Source organism: Trichechus manatus, unplaced genomic scaffold, assembly GCF_000243295.1.
Source record: "Trichechus manatus latirostris isolate Lorelei unplaced genomic scaffold, TriManLat1.0 scaffold00020, whole genome shotgun sequence".
NCBI lineage: Eukaryota > Metazoa > Chordata > Mammalia > Sirenia > Trichechidae > Trichechus > Trichechus manatus.
In genome coordinates, this window is record NW_004443956.1 from 12,014,569 (window position 1) to 12,026,678 (window position 12,110).

The 12,110-nt window shown below is 43.6% G+C and overlaps 1 protein-coding gene across 2 annotated transcripts in view; it reads right to left on the minus strand.

Annotated features, from left to right (window-relative positions):
• The window catches only part of SLC25A26 (solute carrier family 25 member 26), a 160,031-nt gene extending 154,644 nt beyond the window's left edge, over nucleotides 1-5,387 (minus strand). The window contains exon 1 of one of the 2 annotated variants that reach the window (XM_023727939.1): nucleotides 5,152-5,387. In XM_023727939.1, the coding sequence (XP_023583707.1) occupies nucleotides 5,152-5,184 (33 nt within the window). In that variant the 5' untranslated portion in view covers nucleotides 5,185-5,387. The remainder of the gene's footprint in view (nucleotides 1-5,151) is intronic. The other variant, XM_023727940.1, reaches the window with a different exon arrangement.
• Between the last annotated feature and the right edge of the window lie 6,723 nt (nucleotides 5,388-12,110).

A 12,110-nucleotide genomic window follows, 5' to 3' on the forward strand; every position in this document is an offset into this window, starting at 1 on the left:
CAGAGTCCCCCAACAACATGGTTCAAATTACTGTTAGCACAGGAACTGTGAGTAACTGCATAAAATACAAACTAGCTCTTCAGCCCACCAATTACTGTGTAAAAGATGCTCATCACGACCAGTTGCCAGTTACACCACTTCAGAGTCTCTCTGTGACTGGACACTGCTCATCTGTTATTCATTTCATGCACAAACAGCAAAGCATAGTTCTGTTACCTTCTAGTGATAAACCCATGTGACATTTTACAAAAATGGATAACTGAAAGAGAAAACTGGCCAACAAAGATGAAAGTGCAGCAAAGAAATGAAAAGCGGTTAACACTGAAAGTGAAATTCAAATCAAGCATAAAAAATAGCTGACCATGGGAATGTTGACACCGCTGCTGTTAAACACTCTACATAAGCAGCCCGAGGAAATTAGTGAAGGCAAACGTAAATGAGCAAAGCGGATGTCTTAGTCATCTAGTGCTGCTGTAACAGAAATACCACAAGTGGATGGCTTCAACAAACAGAAACTTATTTATCTCACAGTCTAGTAGGTTACAAGTCCAAATTCAGGGCGTCAGCTCCAGGAGAAGGCTTTCTCTCTCTGTTGGCTCTGGAGAAAGGTCCTTGTGACTCATCAGTCTTCCCTTGGTCTGGGAGCATCTTAGCGCAGGAACCTCAGGTCCAAAGAACACGCTCTGCTCCCGGCACTGCTTGCTTGGTGGTATGAGGTTCCTGTGTGTCTCTGCTCGCTTCCGTCTTTTATATCTCAAAAGAGATTAGCTTAAGACACTAATCTTGTAGATAGTGTATAACTGCCACTAATCTATCTTATTCCATCATAGTGATAAGAGTTTACAACACATAAGGAAATCAAATCAGATTACAAAATGGTACACAGTCATACAATACTGGGGATCATGACCCAGCCAAGTGGACAGATATTTTGGGGGGACGCAGTTCAATCCATGACAGTGGATATGATGAAAAGGATGAAGGTCTCAGAGAAAGTGCCGCCAGCAAAAAGCTACATATTAAAGAACTCTCAGAGGTATTTCACAACCATGAAAACGCAAACGATAATGTATTAAGCCAATCCAAACTTAGAAAGCAGTATGACAATTCACCAAGACACATAAAAACGCTTGCTCTGTATTGTCAGTTCTACGACAAGAAGGCAGCAAGTACTGTTCAAATCACTTTTGGTGAAATTTTTACAAAGCAATAAGTTGTTAATATTTCTAATATTTAAATTAGAGTGTTATTAAATATGTTTTACTATTTTTTTCATTTCCCTGTACATTTATAGAACCCAGTGAGTTTTTAATGTTTTGACAAATATTTTTAAAGGTCATGGAATAACTGTACTTTCTCCTATCAATTATTAAGATCACTCTGCAAGGTTTCAGTGTACACAATGATTTTTACAGTCCCACACTATAATACAAAGTGAGGACTGCCTGTACTTTAACCTGCATAGTACACCCACAGTTCATTTCTTTCACAGCTCTTACTACATGCTGCAATTGTTTTATTTGTTAGCCTTTCTCCCCCCACTTATGACAAGGTTTGGTTTGTCTGCCACTCTCTTTCTGTCATGGATTGAACTGCGTCCCCCAAAAAATGTGGCTAGGCCATGATTCCCAGTACTGTGTGATTGCTCACCATTTTTGTCATCTGATGTGATTTTCCTATGTGTTGTAAATCCTATCTCTATGACGTTGATGGGCTCCAGGAATTGATGGAATATCAACTGAGATGTTTCAACAAACAGATGCAGCGCTGGAAGTGCTTACTCGTCTATGCCAAGAAATTTGGAAGACAGCTACCTGGCTAACTGACTGGAAGAGATCCATATTTATGCCTATTCCCAAGAAAGGTGATCCAACTGAATGTGGAAATTATCGAACAATATTAATATCACACGCAAGTAAAATTTTGCTGAAGATCATTCAAAAGCAGCTGCAGCAGTACATCTACAGGGAACTGCCAGAAATTCAGGCCGGATTCAGAAGACGACTAGAACCAGGGATATCATTGCTGATGTCAGATGGATGCTGGCTGAAAGCAGAGAATACCAGAAAGATGTTTACCTGTGTTTTATTGACTATGCTAAGGCATTAGATTGGGTGGATCATAACAAATTACGGATAACAATGTGAAGAATGGGAATTCCAGAATACTTAATTGTGCTCATGAGGAACCTGTACACAGATCAAGAGGCAGTTGTTGCACAAAACAAGGGGATACTGTGTGGTTTAAAGTCAGGGAAAGTTGTGCATCAGGGCTGCATCCTGTCACCATACCTATTTAATCTGTATGCTGAGCAAATAATCCAGGAAGCTGGACTATATGAAGAAGAAAGGGGCATCAGGATTGGAGGAAGACTCATTAACAACCTGTGATATGCAGATGACACAACCTCGCTTGCTGAAAGTGAAGAGGACTTGAAGCACTTACTGATGAAGATCAAAGACCATAGCCTTCCGTATGAATTACGCCTCAACATAAAGAAAACAAAAATCCTCACAACTGGACCAATAAGCAACATCATGATAAACGGAGAAAAGACTGAAGTTGTCAAGGATTTCATTTTACTTGGATCCACAATCAACACCCATGGAAGCAGCAGTCAGAAAATAAAAAGATGCGTTGCATCGGGCAAATCTGCTGTGAAAGACCTTTTTAAAGTGCTGAAGTGAAGATGTCACCTTGAAGACTATGGTGTGCCTGAACAAAGCCAATCACATCATACACACATGAAAGCTGGACAATGAGTAAGAAACACCAAAGAAGAATTGACGCTTTGAATTGTGGTGTTGGCAAAGAATGCTGAATATACCATGGACTGCCAAAAGGACGAACAAATCTGTCTTGGAGGAAGTACAACAACAACGCTCCTTAGAAGCAAGGATGGCAAGGCTACGTCTTACATACTTTGGACATGTTGTCAGGAGGGATCAGTCCCTGGAGAAGGACATCATGCTTGGTAAAGCACACGGTCAGCGAAAAAGAGGAAGACCCTCAATGAGATGGATTGACACAGTGGCTGCAACAATGGGCTCAAGCATAATAACAATCGCGAGCACGGCAGTGTTTCGTTCTGTGGTGCACAGGGTCACTAAGAGTTGGAACCGACTTGACGGCGCCTAACAACAACATGATGTTGATGAGAAGGGATTAGCGGCAGTTATGTTACTGAGGCACGACTCAATCTACAAGACTGGACTGTGTCTTGAGCCAATCTCTGTTGAGATATAGAAGACAGCAGAGAGACATGGGGACCTTATACTACCAAGAAAGTTGTGCCAGAAGAGCGCATCCTTTGGACCTGTGGTCCATGCACAGAGAAGCTCCTAGTCCAGGGGCAGATTGATGACAAGAACGTTCCCCCACAGCCAACAGAGAAAATAAGCCTTCCCCTAGAGCTGACACCCTGAATTTGGACTTGTAGCCTACTAGACTATGACAGAATAAGTTTCTCTTTGTTAAAGCCATCCACTTGTGGTATTTCTGTTATAGCAGCACTAGATGACTAACACAATCTCCAAGGGCTATCACAGCACCCAGTGGGCAGAGTACATGGCACATATATGGTGTGCTGAATGAACGTTTTTCTTTTAGTTGGATTGATAATCTAACTTCCTTGAAACTTCCACCCACTGATCCTAATTTTACCCTGTATAACTACATTAAAAAAACAAGGTACACTCTTCTGCACGTGTATCGCATTTGAATAAAATATATTTTAAAAACCATTCTTCTTTTGTTAGCTCTAGCACTCATCTGTTTTTAACAACTGCTACCTTCCTGACTTCAGAGACACTATCAAAGAGTAGTTAAGGGCACAGACTACTGAGTTAAACCACTGGGGTTGGAATCTGAGCACCAACACACTCACTCGTGTGACTCTGGACAAGTTATCAAACCTCTCTGTACCTCAGTTCTCTCATTTGGAAAACCAGGACAAGGCTTCAATTGCTTAAGAGAATTAAATGGGATTATGCATGTGAAGCACTAACCCCGCTTCCTGGCATATGAACGTTAGTCGTCAAAACCACTATTGCTGTCTCACCAGCTAGACAGAAAAGCTCCTCCAAAGTGGCGAAATATTTTCTTGTATCTCTAAGATCTACTTTACACAAATCTCAAGTCTAGATTTAAAATCATCCCACAAGTCTGCCTGGGGCGCCCCTTCCAAATATGCCTGTAACAGCCTCAACCCGGCCCTCCTGTCATTCATCCTAACAGCCATTTTACTACTCTGTCTCTACCATCTGCCCCATGTGGGCAGGTCTATCTCATTGACCATATTATCTCTAACACCGGAAACACCAAACATTTGATAATTAAATGAACAAATTCATCTAGGACTCCATTTCCCCTATAAGAAGATTTTAAAAAATGTTACTGTCTGCTTCTTTCCACTCCCCCACACTGAAAACGCAGACAGTAAACCTTTGTTTCGTTCAATGCTACACCTAGAGGTCTTGCCATGCCAGAGGCTCCAAAATATCTGTCAAAGAATTTTTTTGTTGTTCTTGTTTTTGGGGGTTTTGTTGTTAAAACGGTTGATTTTCTAAGGAATTAAATGCCAATCCTATTTCACTGACGCCGTAAACGCACGCCCAGGTCTATCTGTGCTCATCGTTATCTCCCCAACCCTAAAAGAGTACTTAGAGCAAACACAAGCAACTTAATTATGTATCGAATGAATGAATAAACACGTCATTGTCCGAGGATGAAAGGAGATACAGTAAAATGACAGCTGTAATCTTGGACAAGTGGCTGTGGGAAATTTGAGTAAGGATTTTTGTTTTGTTTCGTTTTGCTACACATAATCCTTTAACTTCCAAGTTCTCCAGAGTGTCGTTATAGTACATAATTGAAACTTCCCTTTTTCTTTACGTAAACCATCCTGCGGAAGAGAATGAGTCAACCCCTCCCCACCTCTCTCTTTCGTTCGGGAGGGAGAGACGTGGCCTTGACACGAGGCCAGGCGGCGGCCCCGGAGCCCCGCGTTCCCTCCCAGACCCGGCGGCCAGCGACCCAGAAGACAGTGCAGCGCGCACAGCCGGAAGATATTACTCGTGCAGAGAAGACCTCACGGGCTCCAAGGCCGGACTCCTGCACTCCGAGCGCCCCGTCCCACTGCCCCGTACTCACCACTAGCGAAGCCGTGAACCCCGGTGAGTCCATGACCCCACATACCCCGTTAAAGCTATAATTTAAAGTTAAGCAAAACTAGGTCTTGGATCCCTGCGCTGGGCGCCGCCATCTTGGAGGAGGGGCCTGTGAGGGCCTGCACTTCCGCGGCCACGTGACGTCGAATCACAACAACAGCACGTGCCAGCCGCGGGAGCAGGACCAGGTATGAGTTCTGGGGAGGAGGGGCGGGGCCTGGAGGTGTGGTCGAGCCAAGTATCGCGCCTCTTCTCGCTGTTTCCTGAGGCTGCTTTGCGATTGGAAGAACTATCGCGAGCAAAAGAGCCTCGGCGGGGATTCCGGAGCAGGGAGCTTTGCAGTAAGGGTAGCACGTGTTTAAATTACATCCCAGAAGAGGCGTGGCTATTGTGGAGGGAGAGACCTGGACGGAAGGAGGAATTTCAGAGGGAGGGGCCTGTGATTCACCATTACTCCCAGTCTAAGTAAGTTATTTTTGTATGATTTATCGCTTGGTTTTATCTGTACAAATTTTGTCTGAATTATTATAAAATAGACTCATTATCAGAAAATTATTAAATAAAGATAATAATAAAACACTTCAGAAGTCTTCTTACTTTAGCAGGGGTGGGGGCCTGGGGACCATGCTTTCAGGGGACATCTAGGTCAATTGGTATAACAAAGCTTATTAAGAAAACGTTCTGCATCCTACTTTGGTGAGTGGTGTCTGGGTCTTAAAAGTTTGCAAGCGGCCATCTCAGATGCATCAATTGGTCCCAACCACCTGGAGTAAAGGAGAAGAAGAATACCAAAGACACGAGGAAAGTATTAGCCCAAGGGACAGAAAGGGCCACATAAACCAGAGGCTTCATCAGCCTGAGGCCAGAAGAACTAAATGGTGCCCAGCTACCACCAATGACTGCCCTGACGGAACACAACGGAGAGTCCCGGATGGAGCAGAAGAAAGGTGGGGTGCAGAACGCATATTCTAGTAAGAAGTCGAGACTTAATGGTCTGACTGAGACTGGAGGAACCCCCGAAAGCATGGCCCCTGGATTCTCTATCAGCCCAGAACTAAAACAATTTCCGAGGCCAACTCTTCAAACGGATTGGACTAGACTGTGGGACATAAAGTGATACTCGTGAGGAGTGTGCCTCTTAGCTCAAGTAGATACAAGAGACTAAACGGGCACCTTCAGATGGAATCACTGGGTGGTGCCCAGCCTGATAAACTGCACCCTGCAGACTCATGAGCTCAATAATTGTCTATTATTGTTGGCCATTGAGTTTTCCAAGTAGGTTTCCTCTACCTATAGATAGTTTGATGGAGTCCCTGAGTGGTGTAAAGGATTAACATGCTCGGCTGCTAACCAAAGGTTGGAGGTTCAAGTCCACCCAGAGTCATCTCAGAAGACAGGTCTGGTGATCTACTTCTGAAAAATCAGCCATTGGAGACTTTATGGAACACAGTTCTACTCTGACACACATGGGGGTCACCATGTCAGAATCTTCTCAGTGGGAACTGGTTACATCTCAGATGTGTGCTAGGTGACTGACACACATTTTCCCATTTAACCCTTATAATAATCCTATGAGGTAGACACTGTTACTGTCCTCAGGTTAAGTAGCCAATCCAAAACTCCAGCTAACAGCACAACCAGGATTAAAAATTTACTTAGTAGCATAACAAATTACCCCAAAATTTAGCATCTAAAAACAACAGTAAATTTAAAATCTCACACAGATTCCGTGGATCAGGAATCTGGGAGTGGCTTGACTGGATGGTTCAGGCTCAGGGCCTCTCGTGAGGTTGCAGTGACAACGTCAGCCAGGACTATATCCGAAGCCTTGATTCTAAGATTCCAAAGCAACTTCTAAGCTGACTCACTCCCATGACTGGCAAATTGGTGCTAGCTACTGGCAGGTAACCTGAGTGCCTCCCCACACTGACCTCTCCATAGGTGTGCCTGAGTATCCTCATGACATGGCAGCTGACTTTCCCCAGAGTGAATGATCGGAGAGGATGAGACAGAAACCACAACACGTTTAATGACCTTCCCTCAGAACTCAGTTTTCATTTCTGCAATAGCCTGTTGGTTACACAGGTCATTCTTATTAATTGTGCAAGTAGAATACACAAGGGTAGGTGAGGATCACTGGGTGCCATCTTGGAGGCTGGCTACCACATCAAAGAAATGCAAGAAAACACATCCACTTGTTGTTAGGTGCTGACTCATAGCAACCCTATGTACAACAGAATGAAACACTGCCCAGTCCTGCACCATCCTCCCTATCATTGCTATTTTTGAGCCCATTGTTGCAGCCACAGTGTCAATCCATCTCGTTAAGGGTCTTCCTCCTTTTGGCTGACTGTCTACCTTACCAAGTATTATGGATTGAATTGTATCCTCCCAAAATGTGTGTCAACTTGGCTAGGCCATGATTCCAGTATTGTGTGATTGTCCACCATTCTGTTATCTGATGTGATGTGATTTTCTTACGTGTTGTAAATCCTACCTCTATGATGTTAATGAAGCAGGATTAGAGGCAGTTATGTTAATGAGGCAGGACTCAATCTACAAGATTAGATTGTGTCTTAAGTCAATCTCTTTCGAGATATAAAAGAGAGAATCGAGCAGAGAGACAGAGGGACCTCATACCACTGAGAAAATAGTGCCAGGAGAAAGCATGTCCTTTGGACCCAGGGTCCCTGTGCTGAAAACCCCTAGACCAGGGTAAGATTGATGACAAGGACCTTCCTCCAGAGCCAACAGCCCCTGGAGCTGGCGACCTGAATTCAAACTACTAGCCTACTAGACTGTGAGACAATAAACTTCTGTTTGTTAAAGCAATCCACTTGTGCTATTTCTGTTATAGCAGCACTAAATAAGACAGAATTTGGTACCGAGAGTGGGGTGCTGCTCTAACAGATACCTAAAACGTGGAAGCAAGTATGAAGCTGTGAATGGGTAGGGGCTAGAAGAGTTTTAAAGTGCCTAATAGTAAAAGCCTAGATTGCCTTGAAAAGACTGTTGGTGGAATTACGGACATCAAATACAATTCTGGTGAGGACTCAGAAGGAAGTGAGGAGAGCTGTTAATACTGGAGACAGTGCAGACGGTGAGAAGCAGGAGCAGAGAAATGATAGCAGCAGAGAATCGGCAGCAGCAGAACCAGGAGACCAAAGCAAGACAGCGCTGGAACCAACCCATGGTGTGAGAGAGCTGACTGTCTTTGCACAGGAGGCTTCTGGGTGGAGTGGAATGCCTCAGGGCACTTATTGGTGGAGCAAGGCTTGCTGACCCATGGAGCAAGAGAGCTGAATGCTTCCAGGTGGAAGTTTACTGGCAGAGTGGGGTCCCTTCAGGCACTTAACAGTAGAGCTAAAGAGCTTTGGAACACTTGCCCCAGTAGAGCAGACTGCAGGCTGGACAAAGGTCCCAAGGGGCCAAGAGGCCAAGGAACTAGGAAGCAGAAGCTGAAGAGATGAGGAACACAGGAAGCAGAGCTGCCTTAATCTCAAAAGGTATGGCCATGACCTCTGGGGTCTCAAAGGGTGGAGCCATGGCCTCTGGGGCTTCAAAGGATGGGACCACAGCTTCCTAGGTTTCAAAGAGTCAGATCTTCACCAACTCGGTTCTGGAGTGTGGGGCTGCCTTTCACGAGTGCCAGCTGGATAGGGCTGGATCTGTTGCCCAAAGCTGAGGGGACAGGGCTGCTATGCCCAAGGGACAGAAGAAAACAGGGTCTTCCGGGGCCGAAGGAGTAGCATCACCAATCAGATGGCCTAGGAGAATGGGGCTGCCCAAAGCCAAAGGAGCAGAGTTGCCATTCCAGTGGGCCTGGAAGGCAGAGCTGAAGCCCAGGGCCAAGGAGCCTCCATCCAGAATCCCGAGATTGTGGCCAATACCCAGAGTCTGGAGGGCAGGGCATTGCCTAAATGGTCTCAGGGAACAGAGGATTATTTTCAAGCCTTGAGAGCTAATGTGTTCTGCTGACTTGCTTGGTGCCTGTTATCACTTCTTTCCCTCCAGTTTCTCTCATTTGTAATAAAAACGTCTAGCTTGTGCCTGTTCCACCATTGTATTTTAGAAGCAGATAACTTGTATTCTAGATTTCACAGATGAAGAAAAATTTTTGGATTTTGGACTTGGAGTTGATGTAAGACTTTTGCTATGATATGATGGGGTGAATGTGTATTACCTGTGTCAAGGACATAAATTTTAGGGGGCCAAAGGGTAGAATGTTATGAATTGAATTGTGTCCCCCAAAAATGTGTGTCAACTTGGCTAGGCCATGATTCCCAGTATCGTGTGATTGTCTGCCATTTTGTCACCTGATGTGATTTTCTTATATGTTGTAAATCCTACCTCTATGATGTTAATGAGGCAGGACTCAATCTACAAGATTAGGTTATATCTTGAGTCAACCTCATTTGAGATATAAAAGAGAGAATTGAGCAGAGAGACAGAGGGACCTCATACCACCAAGAAAGTAGTGCCAGGAGCAAAGCATGTCCTTCAGACCTGGGGTCCCTGCACTGAGAACCTCCACAACCAGGGTAAGATTGATGACAAGGACCTTCCTCCAGAGCTGACCACCGGCTGGAGCTGGTGCCCTGAATTCAGACTTCTAGCTTACTAGACTGTGAGAGAATAAACTTCTGTTTGTTAAAGCAATCCACTTGTAGTATTTCTGTTATAGCAGCAGCAGATAACTAAGACACCAAGCATGATGTCCTTCTCCAGGGACTGGCCCCTCCTTATAACATGTCCAAAGCACATGAGACAAAGTCGCACCATCCTTGCTTCTAAGGATTATTCTGGCTGTACTTCTTCCAAGACAGATTTGTTCATTCTTTTGGCAGTCCATGGTGTATTCAATGTTCTTTGCCAACACCATAATTCAATCGTGTCTTCTTATGTCTTCCTTATTCATTTTCCAGCTTTCACATGCGTATGAGGCAATTGAAAATACTGTGGCTTGAGTCAGGCACACCTTACTCCTCAAAGTAACATCTTTGCTTTTCAACACTTTAAAGAGGTCTTTTGCAGCAGATTTTCCCAATGCAATACATCATTTGATTTCTTGACTGCTGCTTCCATGGGTGTTGATTATGGATCCAAGTAAAATGAAATCCTTGACAACTTCAATCTTTTCTCCCTTTATCATAAGGTTGCTTATTGGTCCAGTTGTGAGGATTTTTGTTTTCTTTATTTTGAGGTGTAATCCATACTGAAGACTGTAGTCTTTGATCTTCATTAATAAGTGCTTCAGGTCCCCTTCAAGTTCAGTAAGCAAGGTTTGTCATTGTTACTGGGTGGAAACCCCAGGTTTTTAGTTGGCATGACTCGTATTGGCCAATAAATGAGAGACCGAGGTGAGAGAACAAAAAAGATACCGTTATTTCGTTGTACAAGGAAATACAGTTAGTGCTTACTGCTGCTAAGACTGCTTGCCAAGGGCAGGCAGGCAAGTTACTTTTAAAGGAGTTTACAAGTAGGGAGTTCATGCAAGTTCCGTCAGCAGCATTCTTCATCATACTACACAGGTGCAGTGGGGTTTACATATAACCTCCAAGTGAAAGCGGGATTGAAATGCAAAGCTGAGAAGGGAGGAGCCAAACAAAGGAAATGATTTTGAAATACAACACTGTAGGGGAGGAAGCCAGGTAAAGAATACAGCACTGTGGGGGTTCTGCCTCATCATCTGCATAATGTAGGTTGTTAATGAGTCTTCCTCCAATCCTGATGCCACGTTCATCTCATATAGACCAGCTCCTTGGATTATTTGCCCAGCATACAGAGTGAATAAGTGTGGTGAAAGGATACAACCCTGATGCACACCTTTCCTTATGTTAAACCACACGGTATCCCATTGTTCTGTTCGAACAACTGCTTCTTGGTCTATGTACAGGTTCCTCATGAGCAAAATAAGTGTTCTGGAATTCCCATTCTTTGCGATGTTATCCATAATTTGTTATGATCCACACGGATGAATACCTTTGCATAGTCAATAAAACACTAGTAAACATCTTTCTGGTATTCTCTGCTTTCAGCCAAGATCCATCTGACATCAGCAATGATATCCCTTGTTCCACACCCTCTTCTAAATCTGGCTTGAAATTCTGGCAGTTACTTGTGGATGTACTGCTGCAACCACTTCTGAATGATATTCAGCAAAATTTTACTTGCACTGTGTTTATGATATTGTTTGATAATTTCCACATTCTGTTGGAACATCTTTCTTTGGAATGGGCACAGTTATGGATCTCTTCCAATCGGTTGGCCAGGTAGCTGTCTTCTAAATTTCTTGGCATAGATGAGTGAGCGCCTCCAGTGCTGCATCATTTGTTGAAACATCTCAGTTGGTATTCTGTCAGTTCCTGGAGCCATGTTTTTCACCAATGCCTTTAGTGTGGCTTGGACCTCTTCCTTCAGTACCGTTGGTTCTTGGTCATATGCTACCTTCTGAAATGGTAGAATGTCGAACAATTCTTTTTTTGTACAGTGACTCTGTGTATTCCTTCCATTTTCATTTGATGCTTCCTGCATTGTTCAATATTTTTCCCGTAGAATCCTTCAGTAATGCAACTTGAGGCTTAAAGTTTTTCTTTAGTTCTTTCAGCTTGATAAATGTCAAGTGTATTCTTCCCCTTTAGTTTTCTAACTTGAAAATTCTTTGCACATGCCATTATAATACTTTACTTTGTCTTCTTGAGCTACTCTTTGAAATCTTCTGTTCAGCTCTTTTACTTCATCATTTCTTCCATTGTCTTTAGCCACTCTATGTTCAAGAGCAAGTTTCAGAGTCTCTTCTGACATCCATTTTGGTCTTTTCTTTCTTTTCTGTCTTTTTAATGACCTTTTGCTTCATGTATGATATCCTTTGATGTCTTCCCCCCATCTCATCTGGTCTTTGGTCATTAGTGTTCAATGCATCAGATCTATTCTTGAGATGGT